General features: G+C 48.6%; 1 protein-coding gene across 1 annotated transcript in view; it reads left to right on the top strand.

Annotated features, from left to right (window-relative positions):
* SAXO3 (stabilizer of axonemal microtubules 3) overlaps positions 1-18,555 on the top strand; it is a 73,877-nt gene that overhangs the window by 25,567 nt on the left and 29,755 nt on the right. Inside the window, exon 3 of the mRNA XM_069200859.1 lies at positions 4,477-4,638. Within this exon, the coding sequence (XP_069056960.1) occupies positions 4,477-4,638 (162 nt within the window). The remainder of the gene's footprint in view (positions 1-4,476; positions 4,639-18,555) is intronic.

Here is an 18,555-nt window from a genome sequence, read left to right as displayed (position 1 = left end):
GAGACCCAGAACTCCAAAGTGTGAGTGTGCGATGAAATGTAGAGGGTGAGACCCGGTACTCCTCAGTGTGAGAGTGCGATGGGATGTAGTGTGAGACCCGGTACTCCACAGTGTGAGAGTACGATGGGATGTACAGTGTGAGACCCCGTACTCCACTGTGTGAAAGTACGATGGGATGTACAGTGTGAGACCCCGTACTCCACAGTGTGAGAGAACGATGGGATGTACAGTGTGAGACACGGTACTCCACAGTGTGAGAGTACGATGGGATGAACAGTGTGAGACCCGGTACTCCACAGTGTGAGAGTACGATGGACGGTACAGTGTGAGACCCAGCACCCCACAGTGTGAGTGTGCAATGGGATGTACAGTGTGAGACCCGGAACTCCACAGTGTGAGTGTGCAATGGGATGTACAGTGTGAGACCCGGTACTCCTCAGTGTGAGAGTACGATGGGATGAACAGTGTGAGACCCTGTACTCCACAGTGTGAGAGTACGATGGGATGTACAGTGTGAGACCCGGTACGCCACAGTGTGAGTGTGCAATGGGATGTACAGTGTGAGACCCGGTACACCTCAGTGTGAGAGTGCGATGGGAGGAACAGTGTGAGACCCAGAACTCCAAAGTGTGAGTGTGCGATGGAATGTAGAGTGTGAGACCCGGTACTCCACTGTGTGAGAGTACGATGGGATGTGCAGTGTGAGACCCGGTACTCCACCGTGGGAGCGTGCGATGGGATGTACAGTGTGAGACCCGGTACTCCACCGTGTGAGAGTGCGATAGGATGTAGAGTGTGAGACCCGGTACTCCACCGTGTGAGAGTACGATGGGATGTACAGTGTGAGACCCAGTACTCCACAGTGTGAGAGTACGATGGGATGTACAGTGTGAGACCCGGTACTCCACCGTGTGAGAGTGCGATTGGATGTAGAGTGTGAGACCCATTACTCCACCGTGTGAGAGTGCAATGGGATGAACAGTGTGAGACCCGGTACTCCTTTATTGTGACTGTGCGATGGGATGTACAGTGTGAGACCCGGTACTCCACAGTGTGAGAGTACGATGGGATGTACAGTGTGAGGCCCGGTATTCCACTGTGTGAGAGTACGAGGGGATGTACAGTGAGAGACCCGGTACTCCTCAGTGTGAGAGTACGATGGGATGTACAGTGTGAGAGCCGGTACTCCACAGTGTGAGAGTACAATGGGATGTACAGTGTGAGAGCCGGTACTCCACAGTGTGAGACCCGGTACTCCACAGTGTGAGAGTACGATGGGATGTACAGTGTGAGACATGGTACTCCTCAGTGTGAGAGTACGATGGGATGAACAGTGTGAGACCCGGTACTCCACAGTGTGAGTGTACGATGGGATGTACAGATTGAGACCTGGTACGCCACAGTGTGAGTGTGCAATGGGATGTACAGTGTGAGACCCGGTACACCTCAGTGTGAGAGTGCGATGGGAGGAACAGTGTGAGACCCAGAACTCCAAAGTGTGAGTGTGCGATGGAATGTAGAGGGTGAGACCCGGTACTCCTCAGTGTGAGAGTGCGATGGGATGTAGTGTGAGACCCGGTACTCCACAGTGTGAGAGTACGATGGGATGTACAGTGTGAGACCCCGTACTCCACTGTGTGAAAGTACGATGGGATGTACAGTGTGAGACCCCGTACTCCACAGTGTGAGAGAACGATGGGATGTACAGTGTGAGACACGGTACTCCACAGTGTGAGAGTACGATGGGATGAACAGTGTGAGACCCGGTACTCCACAGTGTGAGAGTACGATGGACGGTACAGTGTGAGACCCAGCACCCCACAGTGTGAGTGTGCAATGGGATGTACAGTGTGAGACCCGGAACTCCACAGTGTGAGTGTGCAATGGGATGTACAGTGTGAGACCCGGTACTCCTCAGTGTGAGAGTACGATGGGATGAACAGTGTGAGACCCTGTACTCCACAGTGTGAGAGTACGATGGGATGTACAGTGTGAGACCCGGTACGCCACAGTGTGAGTGTGCAATGGGATGTACAGTGTGAGACCCGGTACACCTCAGTGTGAGAGTGCGATGGGAGGAACAGTGTGAGACCCAGAACTCCAAAGTGTGAGTGTGCGATGGAATGTAGAGGGTGAGACCCGGTACTCCTCAGTGTGAGAGTGCGATGGGATGTAGTGTGAGACCCGGTACTCCACAGTGTGAGAGTACGATGGGATGTACAGTGTGAGACCCCGTACTCCACTGTGTGAAAGTACGATGGGATGTACAGTGTGAGACCCCGTACTCCACAGTGTGAGAGAACGATGGGATGTACAGTGTGAGACACGGTACTCCACAGTGTGAGAGTACGATGGGATGAACAGTGTGAGACCCGGTACTCCACAGTGTGAGAGTACGATGGACGGTACAGTGTGAGACCCAGCACCCCACAGTGTGAGTGTGCAATGGGATGTACAGTGTGAGACCCGGAACTCCACAGTGTGAGTGTGCAATGGGATGTACAGTGTGAGACCCGGTACTCCTCAGTGTGAGAGTACGATGGGATGAACAGTGTGAGACCCTGTACTCCACAGTGTGAGAGTACGATGGGATGTACAGTGTGAGACCCGGTACTCCACTGTGTGAGTGTGCAATGGGGTGTACAGTGTGAGACCCGTTACTCCATCGTGTGAGAGTACGATGGGATGTACAGTGTGAGACCCGGTACTCCACAGTGTGAGAGTAAGATGGGATGAACAGTGTGAGACCCGGTACTCCACAGTGTGACAGTACGATGGGATGTACAGTGTGAGACCCGGTACTCCACAGTGTAAGTGTTCAATGGGATGTACATTGTGAGACCCGGTACTCCACAGTGTGAGAGTATGATGGGATGTACAGTGTGAGACCCGGAACTCCACAGTGTGAGTGTGCAATGGGATGTACAGTGTGAGACCTGGTACTCCACCGTGTGAGCGTGCGATGGGATGTACAGTGTGAGACTCAGTCATCCACAGTGTGAGTGTGAGATGGGATGTATAGTGTGAGACCCGGTACTCCACGGTGTGAGTGTGCATGGGATTTAGAGTGTGAGACCCGGTACTCCACAGTGTTAGTGTGCAATGGGAGAGTGCGATGGGATGTAGAGTGTGAGACCCGGTACTCCACAGTGTGAGAGTACGATGGGATGTACAGTGTGAGACCCGGTACTCCACAGTGTGAGAGTGCGATGGGATGTAGAGTGTGAGAGACTGCACTCCACAGTGTGAAAGTGCGATGGGATGTAGAGTGTGAGACCCGGTACTCCACGGTGTGGGAGTGCATGGGATGTACAGTGTGAGACCCTGTACTCCACAGTGTGAGAGTGCGATGGGATGTACAGTGTGAGACCCAGTACTCCACAGTGTGAGAGTGCATGGGATGTACAGTGTGAGACCCGGTATGCCACAGTGTGAGAGTGCGATGGGATGTACAGTGTGAGACCCGGTACTCCACAGTGTGAGTGAGCGATGGGATGTACATTGTGAGACGTAGTACTCCACAGTGTGCACGTGTGATGGGATGTACAGTTTGAGACCTGGCACTTAAAGGGATGAGCGTGTGATGGCATGTACAGTGTGAGACGCAGTTCTCCACAGTGTGAGCATGTGATGGGATGTACAGTGTGAGACCCAGTACTCCACAGTGTGAGCGTGCGATGGTATGTAGAGTGTGAGACACAGTACTCAACAGTGTGAACGTGCAATGGGATGTACAGTGTAAGAGTCAGTACTCCACAGTGTGAGCATGTGTTAGAATGTACAGTGTGAGACCAGGTACTCCACAGTGTGAGAGTGCGATGGGATGTACAGTGTGAGAGACTGTACTCCACAGTGTGAGAGTGCAATGGGATGTACAGTGTGAGACCTGGTACTACACGGTGTGAGAGTGCATGGGATGTACAGTGTGAGAGACTGTACTACACAGTGTGAGAGTGCGATCGGATGTAGATGTCAGACCCAGTACTCCAGTGTGAGAGTGCGATGGGATGTAGAGTGTGAGACCCGGTACTCCACTGTGTGGGAGTGCATGGGATGTACAGTGTGAGACCTGGTACACTACAGCGTGAGAGTGCGATGAGATGTACAGTGTGAGACCCGGTACTCCATACTGTGAGAGTGCGATGGGATGTACAGTGTGAGACCCGGTACTCCACGGTGCATGCGTGTGATGGGATGTACAGAGTGAGAGACTCAGTACCCCAGAGTGTGAGAGTGTGATAGGATGTACAGTTTGAGAGCCGGTACTCCACAGTGTGAGCGTATCATGGGATGTAGATCATGACAAAAAGGCACTGCGCAGTGTATGCGTGTGATAGGATGTACAGTGTGAGATCCGGGACCCCACGGTGTGAGCTTGCGTTGCGTGTGAGAGAGTCAGTACTCCACAGCGTGGCATCATATCCAGCCCTGACATGGAAGCAGTGGTCACCTGCACTGACCTCTTTTTCTCTCCAGCTCAAGCTCCGCGCCTGGAGGACCCCGCTGCACACAGGACACCAAGACAGTGAGATGAAAGCCCAGTTCACCGGGAAAACATGCCTACCCACTTACACCAACTTCCACGCCGGACCCCAGCCCTTTACTCTGGAAGGACACCATGCCAAAGGACCCTCACAGGTACTGTATAGGGAGCAGAAGAGATAACACCCATGGGTGCAGCAGAAACCATGACCCTTATTTAGAGTTGGGTACTAGCACACAATCTGCTTTTATCTCAAGGAATAATTTGTTCTAGGAGGTTCCAATAATGATTATCTTCCAGTCCTCTAGAAACCAGAGGAATTCCCATTACACCCAACTATACGTCAGGACCTAGGGTCTGAGAGGCACAGCTCTTAGAGGGTGCCAAACATGAAAATAGGCCTCCTGTGCAGGGGTGTCCGGATGTGCCCAACCTTGAAGAGTCACCTCAACTTCTCCTTCTCTGTTTCCAGAATGTGTGCAAGAGCATGGAATGCAAAACAGTTAAAAACACTCGGGAAAGCTCCCGAGATTTCCAGAGCAGAAACAAACTTGCAACTTTCCAGCGGCGGCTCCTCCGCTAATATGGAGGAGCGTCGCCCCACAACTTTATGCAGTGAAGGAAAGGGAAAAATAAAATGATAATTACACAACGTTATTATCATTTTATTTTTCCTCGGGAGCTGGGTTAGAGCTCAGCTGCGTTAAACATTCCCTGTCTGAGCGCCAAAGCAGGCCGCTCAGCCCAATCACGACGCTGCTGCCATGCTGATGACAGCAGCGTCATGATTGGAGGGGAGTCTGGAAGCCTGTGTACTTCCGGGGGTAGGCGAAGAGAATCATCTCTCCCAACATAAAAGGTAACTTAAAAAAAAATTTAAAATGATACGCTCCGCCCTGCCACCCCCATTGACAAGTATGAAGTCCGATTGGGAGCACACTGCCTAACATTCCAGTCGAGTTCGCCCCTTGCATCCTGGTACATGCAGTTTGAACAATAAACAATTGCTTGAAAAAATCTGTCGTATTTCACTAAAGTTAGTGCAGACAGTACTGTTCATCTCTAGACATGTGTTTCTGGGTTAGTGCCCTTCATCAGTAGAGACCAAAGAACAACAAAAATATCTGGGGTTGCTGGAAATGCCGCCAATATCGTCTGAGGTTTAGTACTACTCCCCGGCTCACAGGTGCGTCTCCAGAGCTTGTCACCTCAATGGCTCGAGGGAGCCAGTGTGCTCCCAACCCCCCTTCCCATTGACAAGCAGACGCCACTGAGTTAAACCACAATAAACTAAGGGTTTTCATCAATCCTACAGCAGTACAAAGTGGCACATACTATTTACTGTCTGGTGCAAAACCTTTTGAGCTAGAAAGATTAACTTTTCACAGCGCATAAAACATTTTTCAGTGCTTTGCATCAAGGGGGAATTATTTGGGCAGATGAGCACAAACACCTGTAGGTTTTAACACAAAGCCCAATCTAATCACACAGATGCACAGGGTTTTGCACCAAAAGCTAAGGCTTACTTGAAGCAGACACAAAGAACATTTCACCAAAAACCAGCACTTGGTATATGTGCTGCAGAGTGCAGCGCACAACAGATATAAAATGTGAGGAAACTGTTAGAAATGAGGTCTCTGGTTGGCAGTGGCTTGCACCCTGCTCAAGTAGGGACTATCACTCTAGCCAGAGTAAGGGAGTCACACAGCTAAGATAACTCCTGCTCACCCCCTTGGTAGCTTGGGACAAACAGTGAGGCTTATCTCAGAGGCAATGCTAAAAGTATTGTATACACACACACAGGAACACAGTGAAAACACCACAAAAGTACTCCAGTTTAGAAAAATAGCCGATATTTATCTGAGTAGAACAAGACCAAAACAACAAAAATCCAACATACACAAGCAAAGATACACATTTTCAAAGATTAAATCTTAGAAACACAGTAGTTCCAACGGGGGCTATCACGACATCTTGACGGAGTCGTACCCAACAGTCCAAAGCCACTCGCAAGGGAGTGTGGGCCGGTCACGGAGTTGCACGGACCCCAGGTACAGTACCTTGGAAAACGAGGAAACAAAAACTTTGCACAGAGTCTGAGAGGTGATGCGTCACTGGAGCAGGTGTGGATTTGGTTCCTTACTGCTACTGGGGAATTGAGGAATCAGTTTCTTACTGATAGGCAGGGGAGGTGAGGCGTCAGTTCCTTAAGATTGCAGGGGAGGTGATGCAGCGTTGGTGGTGAGGTGTCTGTTCCTTACGACCAAGAAGGGTTGATGAGTCTAGCAGGTCAAGATGCGAGGTGTCGACTTCTCGGTGTCACGATCACACCGCAGGGCCTCAGGTACTGTGCAGAGTCGGGAGCTGGGTGCCATTGACGTCTGTGACACACACTCTGGTGGAACTTCAGAGGCGCTGCAGCGGCATCATGCCTGCGGCGTTGGTTGTGGTCATTGCACTGAGCCGGCAGCACAGCTCCAGTGCAGGCAGCAGTGCGGAGTTGGACAGTGGCACGGGTTCCGAAGTTGCTCTGGAGTCAATGTACTTGGTTTCTTCTTGGTTGCACCAGAACTCACTCCCACTGGCCCAGGTACTTGAATTAGCACCACTTGGCAAGTCAGGATTCTCAGCAAGAGAGCACAGGTGCTGGCAGATGAAGTCTTCTTAACAGAAGGCAAGCTCAGACCAAGCCCTTGAAGAACTTTTGGAAGCAGGATGAAGAAAGCAAAGTCCAGTCCTTTCACTCCCAGGAGAGAAGCAGTAAGCAGCAGGCCAGCACATCAAAACAACAAACAGAGTGGCAGCCCTTTCCTACAGCATCCACCTCTTCTTCCTGGCAGAATGTCCTCAGTCGAGAAGGATCCCAGCTTTGTGGGGTCAGAGGTCCAGTACTTATGCCCATTTCTGCCTTTGAAGTAGGCAAACTTCAAGTGAAAGTCTTTGCACTGCACAAGACCCTGCCTTTCCTGCCCCAGCACACTCCAGGGGGTTGGAGACTGCTTTGTCTAAGGACAAGCACAGCCCTATTCAGATGCCGGTGTCAGCTCCTTCCGCCACTGTAGCCCCTGAAGACCCATCAGGATATGCAGGGCACACCTAGGCTCCCTTTGTGTGACTGTCTAGAGTAAATTCACAAACAGCCCAACTGTCATCCTAACCTAGATGTGTATTCCACAGCTAGGCAGAGGCACAGAATGGTTAAGCGAGAAAATGCCCACTCTCTAAAAGTGGCATTTTTAAATTTACAGTTTAAAAAACAACTTTACCAAATGATGTATTTTAAAATTGTGAGCTTAGAGACACCAAACTCCAGATCTCCATCTGCTCCCAATGGTAAATTACACTTAAAAGATCTTTCAAGGCAATCCTCATGTTACCCTATGGGAAAGATAGTCCTTATAATAGTGAAAACAAAATGTAGCAGTATTTCACTATGTAACCATGTAAACCACACCAGTACATGTCCTACCTTTTAAATACACTGCACCCTGCCCATGGGGCTGCCTTGGTCCTTCCTAAGGGGTGATGTACATGTAGTAAAAACAAAGGTTTGGGCCTGGCAAGAGGGTGCACTCGCCAGGTCGAAAATGCAGTTTAAAACTTCACACACAGACACTGCAATGGCAGGCCTCAGACATGTTTGCACAGCTACTCAACTGGGTGGCACAACCAGTGCTGCAGGCCCACTAATAGCATTTGATTTACAGGCCCTAGGCACACATGGTGCACTATAGTAGCCAATAAAATATGCAAATCATGGATAAACCAATAACCAATACCATTTAGACAGCGAGAACTTGCATTTTAGCACTGGTCAGCAGTGGAAAAGTGCCCAGAGTCCTAAAGCCAGCAAAAACTAAGGGGCAGATTTAAGAGCCCATAGCGCCTCCTTGCGCCACATTAGCATATTTGTTTTTATGCTAATGTGGCCCAAGGAGGCCAAAATCACTGCGCCAAATTTACAGTGGCAGAATGCATGCATTGCGACACATTGTAACCCTTTGTGCTACATTAAGCCTGTGCCAGGCATAATGTATGCAAAGGGGGTGTTCCCTCATTAGGGGGGACAAAAAATGGTAGAAAGAAATCTAAGAGATTTCTTTGCATCATTTTTTTGGCACTTTTAACGCCTGCTCAAAGCAGGTGTTAAAAGGAGTCAAACCATTGTTTACAAGGGCCTCAATAGGCTTTGCAGGATTAGTGTCCAAATTTTGGACACTAATCCTGCAAAGCTCTGAACTAGTGTAAAAAAATTTACACTAGTCCCCTAACTACCACCATGGTGCGCCGTATCTTAGATATGGTGCACAGATGGTGGCGTTAGGGGGACACTAAGGGGCGCAACAAGAGTGGCGCAGCACTGGGTGCAGCGCCACTTTTCTTAAATCAGGACCTAAATGCAGCACACAGTCAAAAACAGGAGGTCAGAGGCAAAACGCTGGGGATGACCTGAAAAAAGGGCAATTTCCAACAGTAATCATCTGAGTTTGTCTACACATAGTAATTTGTTCTTGAAGGGTATGGTTTCACAACAAAATCCTATGCAAGACAATGGTGCGAGGCTGTGAGTCACGTAGGGCAGCTTTGAATGCTAAAGCAGGGGGATGACACCAGCAGCAGGCCAGTCTTTGTACACATGTTGCTGCATTTTCTCTCCTGCACAATGCAGTACAACAAATATGGGTGCAGCACTGCATTGTGTTAAGTAAATTTAAGCCATAGTATTGATGGCGAAAAGGTATAGAGCAGAGGTGAGACAGGGGAAAAGCGACACTGAAAAGGTAGTGAGACAGGTAGTGGCTGTGAAGCAGTGAGACAGCTGCAAGAGAAAGGACGAGATAGATTTATTGTTAGTGTTAGAGAGAGTGCCAGAGAGAAAGAGAGGGGAGGAAAGAGGGAGAAGAGAGAGAAGGAAAGTAAGGGAAAAACTACCTAGGAAGCAACAGAGTACTTATATTACAAAGGAGGATGTTGAGAGATGATACAAGATTGTGGAGTTTACATATATACCTTTCACACATGTATATGTCATAGGGAGAATAAGCGACTTGCTCATAGTAATACATGGTTGAAGCAAGTGAAGAGGCTATGATGGAAACCTAGATCCCCAGATTCCAAAGTTTGCAAGTCAAACCATTTTCTCACATCTCCTCCCACATCTTCTACTGGTGATGTCATCAGTATGCTATTAGGAATTTTGAATTGAGAAAAATCCTACTTTTGTTCACAGAATGTTGGCAGGGAAATGATGATGCACGTGTGGAAAGTGGTATGAAGGATGTCAGGAGTGGCTGGGGGAACAAAGACCATTCTGGGTGACATATCCTTAATTCTAAAGAGGAAGGACTTCTATTCTTGATAATAATATCCTTAATTCTAAAGAGGAAGAACTTCTATTCTTGATTGTTTATCTGTGCTAAGTAACCATTGCTGATGACTAGACACAACTGGAGCATCTCCTCACATCTAGGTGGTTTCGGTGTTGAAGCAAGAGCAGCTGTTCCATGGTACAGTTGACTGACAATCCACCATGTCCGGCAACAGACTGGTTGGTTTTGCTGATTTTGTGGAATCTAGACAGGAAGAGGCATGGGATTAGCTTAAATGAATCCTCGTGAGGAGGAACAAGGGAGTATGAAGGAATGAAAGAGACCTGAAAACGGTTGAGGGTTCAGTTGGGAAGGATCATGAAGCCTATTGATGAGCAGCGGAGAATGATCCATGTCAGCCATCCGGCACTACAGGCACTCCTTGTTTCCCAACACACTCTCCTCTTTAGGTGGGTGGCTCGGTGAGCAACTTGCTCGCTGCCAGGTAAGCACAGACTAAGTTTTAAAATAGTGGCAGGAAGAACTCGCCCTTCCTGAGGCAGATGAATTGAGGTTGGTTAAGTGAGAGCCATTATATTAGATAATAATAAAATCTAGTGTTTACGCCATTGAGAAACCAGCACTTAGAAATGGAAGATGTGCGATACTAGATAAAATATAAAAAAGAAGAACAGGTCAGTGCTTTATTGTCAACATGCAATTACCATGTTAGGGTATTCCAGCATGGCTGACACATTTGCTACATTGATCTGACTCTACACTTGGCATCTACATTGTTGGCACCCTACATACAAAGGAATCAGGAAGAGTTGGTGATGGAGGAACATGGGCTTTCGCTTCCACCACCTGGATGGAGTGCTTAGTGGCACTTTTGCTGGTGATACTTTGCCTACAGGAGCAGTGGTCTGTTGTAGGCCGACCACGCAAGTACCAATAAAGGTACATACTATTCATCAAACCTGTAGACACCTTTACTTTGTCCCCTGAGAGTACGGACTATGCTAATGCACAATGTATTTAGGGCCCTGTTTCCCATCTATGAAAGCATGGTTGAGAGGTGTGTTGACCTGCCTCTAAGTCATGATAGTAGTTGGAGATGAGGCAAGGAAAACAGCAGAAAGGGAGGATGTTAATTAGGTTCGTGACTAGCTCATGTGTATAGCAATGAGCCCACCTCACTGTCTATTATAGATGGGCAGCTGATCTTGAGGAATCTAGACAGCAAGACTAGTGTGTGCCGAAGATAGATTCCTTTATTCTATGCCATTGTGTGTGAATTCATTACTTACCAGTAATTCTCATAATTCAAAATACCCTGTTTCTCGTACCAATACTTGCTGACATGAGGTGTTTCACCTCTACCCAGGTCCACGTGCCCTAGCCAAAACTAATCAAAAAGTTGCACGCAAAAAACTCTCCCTGCCTTCCACATCTCCAGTCACTGTGTACTAATCTGGTAATAAAAGGGCATGGAGCCCAGAAACCATCCTGTACGTCCCAAGGCTAAAGAAACAAAGGAGTTGGGTTGTAATCCGGAGAGGGCGGGACATAAGTATTGGTACAAGAAACAGGGTATTTGGAGTAATGAGAATTTCCGGTAAGTAATGAATTCATTACCTCCTCAACCTTGTTTCTCGTCCCAATACTTACTGACATGAGGATATACCAAAGCAAACCCAGAACAGCCTCATTCCCATGAAGAAAAAGTCGCAAACCTCTGAGTACTGCAGAAACAAATTTATTGCAAACGAATAGGGCAGCAGACAGGAGACCAAGTTGGTCACTGAGTAACAGCAGCCAACACTCGAGACCCAAAGGCCAAGGAAACGTGCACAATCAACTTGTAATGTGAATCAAAAGAAGAGTGAGTGGCCCAAGTGGCTGCTTAACAAATATCCCGAATGGAAACGCCTTGGCCCAGATTTACGAGAATCTGGCACATGAGTACTGATGCACCAGATTTCTTGCAACCCACCACCGCCACCTAACGAACCCATGGGTGCCCCATATTTACAATATGAAGCACCTTGGCATACATTAGGCCAATAGCATCAAGATTTTTGATGCTATTGTGGCGCTTTGCTGTACTAACATCAAAAATGTGGACACTAGTGCAGCAAAGTGCAAGGACGCCCATTGATTTCAATGGGTGCGTCCTTTTAATGCCTGCTTTGAACAGGCGTTAAAAATGATGCCAAAAATGATGCAATGAAATCTTGTAGATTTCATTGTGCCATTTTTGCGGGCCTCCTAACACCAGAACACCTCCCTTGCATACATCATGCCTGTCGCAGGCATAATGTGGCGCAAGGGGTCGCAAAGTGGTGCAATGCATTGTGCCACTCTGTAAATATGGCGCTGCAATTTTTGTCTCGTTGAACCACATTAGTATTTTAAAAAAATAGCTAATGTGGTGCAAGGAAGTGCTAGGGCCTTGTAAATCTGGCCCTTGAGCATCCACCCATGAAGCCGCCAGGCCTCTTGTGGACTGCCCCTGGAGACACCACCTGGCAGACGGACCTGTTGAGAATCATAAGCCAGCAAAATCAAGAGCAAATCCAACAACTCAAAGTGGGGGTAGTGTAGGAGGCTGGACTGGCTTGTAGTGAGTACCAAGGGGTACTTGCACCTTGCACCAGGCCCAGTTATCCCTTATTAGTGTATAGGGTGTCTAGCAGCTTAGGCTGATAGATAATGGTAGCTTAGCAAAGCAGCTCAGGCTGAACTAGGAGACGTGTGAAGCTACTACAGTACCACTTAGTGTCATATGCACAATATCATAAGAAAACACAATACACAGTTATACTAAAAATAAAGGTACTTTATTTTTATGACAATATGCCAAAGTATCTTAGAGTGTACCCTCAGTGAGAGGATAGGAAATATACACAAGATATATATACACAATAGCAAAAATATGCAGTATAGTCTTAGAAAACAGTGCAAACAATGTATAGTTACAATAGGATGCAATGGGGAAACATAGGGATAGGGGCAACACAAACCATATACTCCAGAAGTGGAATGCGAACCACGAATGGACCCCAAACCTATGTGACCTTGTAGAGGGTCGCTGGGACTATTAGAAAATAGTGAGAGTTAGCAAAATAACCCACCCCAAGACCCTGAAAAGTGAGTGCAAAGTGCACCAAAGTTCCCCTAAGGACAAAAATAGTCGTGTTAGAGGGAGAATGCAAGGAAAACACAAATCAGCAATGCAACAACGATGGATTCCTGTCTGAAGGTACCTGTGGAACAAGGGGACCAAGTCCAAAAGTCACAAGCAGCTCGGAGATGGGCAGATGCCCAAGAAATGCCAGCGGTTGGTGCAAAGAAGCTCTTACTAGGCTGAAGAACTGTGAATACTGCAGGAACGACAAGGGCTAGAGACTTCCCCTTTGGAGGATGGATCCCCCACGCCTTGGAGAGTCGTGCAGAAGTGTTTTCCCGCCGGATGGACGCCAACAAGCCTTGCTACACGCAAATCGTGCGTTTGGCGTTTTTGGACGCTGCTGGGGCCCAGGAGGGACCAGAAGGTCGCAAATTGGACCTGCAGAGAGAGGGGACGTCGAGCAAGACAAAGAGCCCTCACTGAAGCAGGTAGCACCCGGAGAAGTGCCAGAAACAGGCACTACGAGGATGCGTGAAACGGTGCTCGCCGAAGTTGCACAAAGGAGTCCCACGTCGCCGGAGACCAACTTAGAAAGTCGTGCAATGCAGGTTAGAGTGCCGTGGACCCAGGCTTGGCTGTGCACACAGGATTTCCGCCGGAAGTGCACAGGGGCCGGAGAAGCTTGCAAAGTCGCGGTTCCCAGCAATGCAGCCCAGCGAGGTGAGGCAAGGACTTACCTCCACCAAACTTGGGCTGAAGAGTCACTGGACTGTGGGGGTCACTTGGACGGTGTCGCTGGATTCGAGGGACCTCGCTCGTCGTGCTGAGAAGAGACCCAAGGGACCGGAGATGCAGCTTTTTGGTGCCTGCGGTTGCAGGGGGAAGATTCCGTCGACCCACGGGAGATTTCTTCGGAGCTTCTGGTGCAGAGAGGAGGCAGACTACCCCCACAGCATGCACAAGCAGGAAAACAGTCGAGAAGGCGGCAGGATCAGCGTTACAGAGTTGCAGTAGTCGTCTTTGCTACTATGTTGCAGGTTTGCAGGCTTCCAGCGCGGTCAGCGGTCGATTCCTTATCAGAAGGTGAAGAGGGAGATGCAGAGGAACTCGGCTGAGCTCATGCATTCGTTATCTAAAGTTTCCCCAGAGACAGAGACCCTAAATAGCCAGAAAAGAGGGTTTGGCTACCTAGGAGAGAGGAAAGGCTACTAACACCTGAAGGAGCCTATCACAAGGAGTCTCTGACGTCACCTGGTGGCACTGGCCACTCAGAGCAGTCCAGTGTGCCAGCAGCACCTCTGTTTCCAAGATGGCAGAGGTCTGGAGCACACTGGAGGAGCTCTGGACACCTCCCAGGGGAGGTGCAGGTCAGGGGAGTGGTCACTCCCCTTTCCTTTGTCCAGTTTCGCGCCAGAGCAGGGGCTAAGGGGTCCCTGAACCGGTGTAGACTGGCTTATGCAGAATTGGGCACCTCTGTGCCCAACAAAGCATTTCCAGAGGCTGGGGGAGGCTACTCCTCCCCTGCCTTCACACCATTTTCCAAAGGGAGAGGGTGTCACACCCTCTCTCAGAGGAAGTTCTTTGTTCTGCCATCCTGGGCCAGGCCTGGCTGGACCCCAGGAGGGCAGCTGCCTGTCTGAGGGGTTGGCAGCAGCAGCAGCTGCAGAGAAACCCCAGGAAGGGCAGTCTGGCAGTACCAGGGTCTGTGCTACAGACCACTGGGATCATGGAATTGTCCCAACAATGCCAGGATGGCATAGAGGGGGCAATTCCATGATCATAGACATGTTACATGGCCATATTCGGAGTTACCATGGTGAAGCTACATATAGGTAGTGACCTATATGTAGTGCACGCGTGTAATGGTGTCCCCGCACTCACAAAGTTCAGTGAATTGGCTCTGAACAATGTGGGGGCACCTTGGCTAGTGCCAGGGTGCCCTCACACTAAGTAACTTTGCACCTAACCTTTACCAGGTAAAGGTTAGACATATAGGTGACTTATAAGTTACTTAAGTGCAGTGTAAAATGGCTGTGAAATAACGTGGACGTTATTTCACTCAGGCTGCAGTGGCAGGCCTGTGTAAGAATTGTCAGAGCTCCCTATGGGTGGCAAAAGAAATGCTGCAGCCCATAGGGATCTCCTGGAACCCCAATACCCTGGGTACCTCAGTACCATATACTAGGGGATTATAAGGGTGTTCCAGTAAGCCAATGTAAATTGGTAAAAATGGTCACTAGCCTGTCAGTGACAATTTGGAAAGAAATGAGAGAGCATAACCACTGAGGTTCTGATTAGCAGAGCCTCAGTGAGACAGTTAGTCACTACACAGGTAACACATACAGGCACACTTATGAGCACTGGGGCCCTGGGTTACCAGGGTCCCAGTGACACATACAACTAAAACAACATATATACAGTGAAAAATGGGGGTAACATGCCAGGCAAGATGGTACTTTCCTACACAACCCCCCCCCAAACGAAGGACAATAAGACTAGCCATTACCTGATGAGTCTTCATTGTCTAAGTGGAAATATCTGGAGAGTCCATCTGCATTGGAGTGGCTACTCCCAGGTCTATGTTCCACTGTATAGTCCATTCCCTGTAGGGATATGGACCACCTCAACAATTTAGGATTTTCACCTTTCATTTGTTTTAGCCAAAGTAGAGGTTTGTGGTCTGTCTGAACAATGAAGTGAGTGCCAAACAGGTATGGCCTCAACTTCTTCAGAGCCCAGACCACAGCAAAGGCCTCCCTCTCAATGGCAGACCAACGCTTTTCTCTAGGGGTCAACCTTCTACTAATAAAAGCAACAGGTTGATCCTGGCCCTCAGAATTAAGTTGTGATAGGACTGCCCCTACTCCTAATTCAGATGCATCAGTTTGGACATAGAATTTTTTAGAGTAACAAGGGCTTTTCAGGACAGGTGCAGAGCACATGGCCTGCTTCAGCTCCTCAAAAGCTTTCTGACAGTTTGCTGTCCATAATACCTTTTTAGGCATTTTCTTGGATGTGAGGTCATTAAGAGGGGCTGCAATGGAGCCATAGTTCTTAATGAACCTCCTGTAATACCCAGTGAGGCCTAGGAAGGCTCTCACCTGAGTCTGAGTGGTAGGGGGAATCCAATCAATAATAGTTTGGATTTTCCCCTGAAGTGGTGCAATCTGTTCCCCACCAACAAGGTGTCCCAGATAAACCACTTTACCCTGCCCTATCTGGCACTTTGAAGCCTTGATAGTGAGGCCTGCCTTTTGCAGGGCCTCCAAAACTTTCCAAAGGTGGACCAGGTGATCATCCCAGCTGGAGCTAAAGACAGCTATATCATCCAAATATGCTGCACTGAAAGCTTCCAGCCCTTGCAGGACTGTGTTCACCAACCTCTGAAAAGTGGCAGGTGCATTTTTCAAACCAAAAGGCATTACAGTAAACTGGTAATGTCCTCCAATGGTAGAAAATGCAGTCTTAGGTTTAGCATCTTCTGACATTTTGATCTGCCAATACCCTGCAGTCAAATCAAAAGTGCTTAGATACTTGGCAGATGCCAGTGTATCTATTAGCTCATCTGCCCTGGGTATAGGGTGAGCATCTGTTTTGGTTACCAAGTTGAGACCTCTATAGTCTACACAAAACCTCATTTCCTTCTTTCCATCTTTAGAATTGGGTTTTGGTACCAGTACCACAGGAGAAGCCCATGGACTGTCAGAGTGCTCAACCACTCCTAGTTCCAACATCTTCTGAACTTCTTGCTTTATGCAGTCCCTGACATGGTCAGGCTGCCTATAGATCTTACTTTTGACAGGTAAACTGTCTCCAGTATCTATAGTGTGCTCACACCAAGAAGTGGTGCCTGGCACAATGGAGAAGAGTTCTGAAAATTGTCCTAGGAGATTTATGCAATTATCTTTCTGCTCAGCAGTAAGACAATCAGCCAAAACTACCCCTTCCACAAGAGCATCTTGTTCTGTGGAAGAGAAGAGATCAGGTAGAGGATCACTGTCTTCTTCCTGTCCCTCATCTGTTGCCATGAGCAGGGTGAGATCAGCCCTGTCATAGTAGGGTTTCAGGCGGTTGACATGGAGCACCCTAAGGGGACTCCTGGCAGTGCCTAAGTCAACCAAGTAGGTGACTTCACCCTTCTTTTCAACAATTGTGTGTGGACCACTCCATTTATCTTGGAGTGCTCTTGGGGCCACAGGCTCCAAGACCCACACTTTCTGCCCTGGTTGGTACTGAACCAAAACAGCCTTCTGATCATGCCATTGCCTCTGGAGCTCTTGGCTGGCCTGAAGGTTTTTACTGGCCTTTTTCATGTACTCAGCCATCCTTGATCTGAGGCCAAGTACATAGTCCACAATATCCTGCTTAGGAGCTTTTAAAGGTTGTTCCCAACCCTCCTTTACAAGTGTGAGTGGACCCCTAACAGGGTGTCCAAAAAGAAGTTCAAAGGGGCTGAAGCCCACTCCTTTCTGGGGTACCTCCCTGTAGGCAAAAAGGAGGCATGGTAGAAGGATATCCCATCTCCTGCGGAGTTTTTCAGGGAGTCCCATAATCATGCCTTTGAGAGTTTTATTAAATCTCTCCACCAGTCCATTTGTTTGTGGATGATAGGGTGTTGTGAACTTGTAAGTTACACCACACTCCTTCCACATGGCCTTTAAGTATGCAGACATGAAATTGCTTCCTCTGTCTGATACTACTTCCTTTGGGAAGCCCACCCTGGAAAATATTCCCAGGAGGGCCTTTGCCACTGCAGGAGCTGTAGTGGTCCTTAAAGGAATAGCTTCAGGATATCTTGTGGCATGGTCCACTACCACCAAGATAAACCTATTGCCTGAAGCAGTAGGAGGGTCAAGGGGGCCAACTATGTCAACCCCTACCCTTTCAAAGGGAACCCCAACCACAGGCAGTGGGATAAGGGGTGCCTTTGGAGTGCCACCTGTCTTGCCACTGGCTTGACAGGTTTCACAGGACTTACAAAAATCTTTTGTGTCCTCAGACATCCTAGGCCAATGAAACAGTGGTACCAATCTGTCCCAAGTTTTCATTTGACCCAGGTGCCCAGCTAAGGGAATGTCATGTGCCAGTGTTAGGAGGAACTTTCTGTACTCCTGAGGAATCACTAATCTCCTGGCAGCTCCAGGTTTAGGATCCCTTTGCTCAGTGTACAAGAGGTTGTCCTCCCAGTAAACTCTGTGTGAGTCACTGACATCCCCATTAGCCTGTTTGACAGCTTGCTGTCTGAGACCCTCTAATGTGGGACAGGTTTGCTGTGCCACACTCAGCTCCTCTCTGGCAGGCCCCCCTTCACCCAAAAGCTCAGCAGTGTCTGCTTCCAGCTCCTCTGGTGTAGGTTCTGCACAGGGAGGGAATTCTTCTTCCTCAGAAGTAGAATCCACTGTAGAGGGAGGGATAGTAGGAAGTGGTTTGCTTCTACTAGCCCTAGCTTTAGGGAGCACTTGGTCCATTGTTCCAGGATCCAAGCTTCCCTGTCCTTTTTGCTTTTTGGCCTGAGCCCTTGTCAAAGCAAAAATATGCCCTGGGATGCCCAGCATTGCTGCATGGGCCTTCAACTCCACATCTGACCAAGCTGATGTCTCCAAATCGTTCCCTAATAGACAGTCTACAGG

This window comes from Pleurodeles waltl, chromosome 7, assembly GCF_031143425.1.
Source record: "Pleurodeles waltl isolate 20211129_DDA chromosome 7, aPleWal1.hap1.20221129, whole genome shotgun sequence".
Lineage (NCBI taxonomy): Eukaryota > Metazoa > Chordata > Amphibia > Caudata > Salamandridae > Pleurodeles > Pleurodeles waltl.
This window is presented reverse-complemented; position numbering and strand designations above follow the sequence as displayed.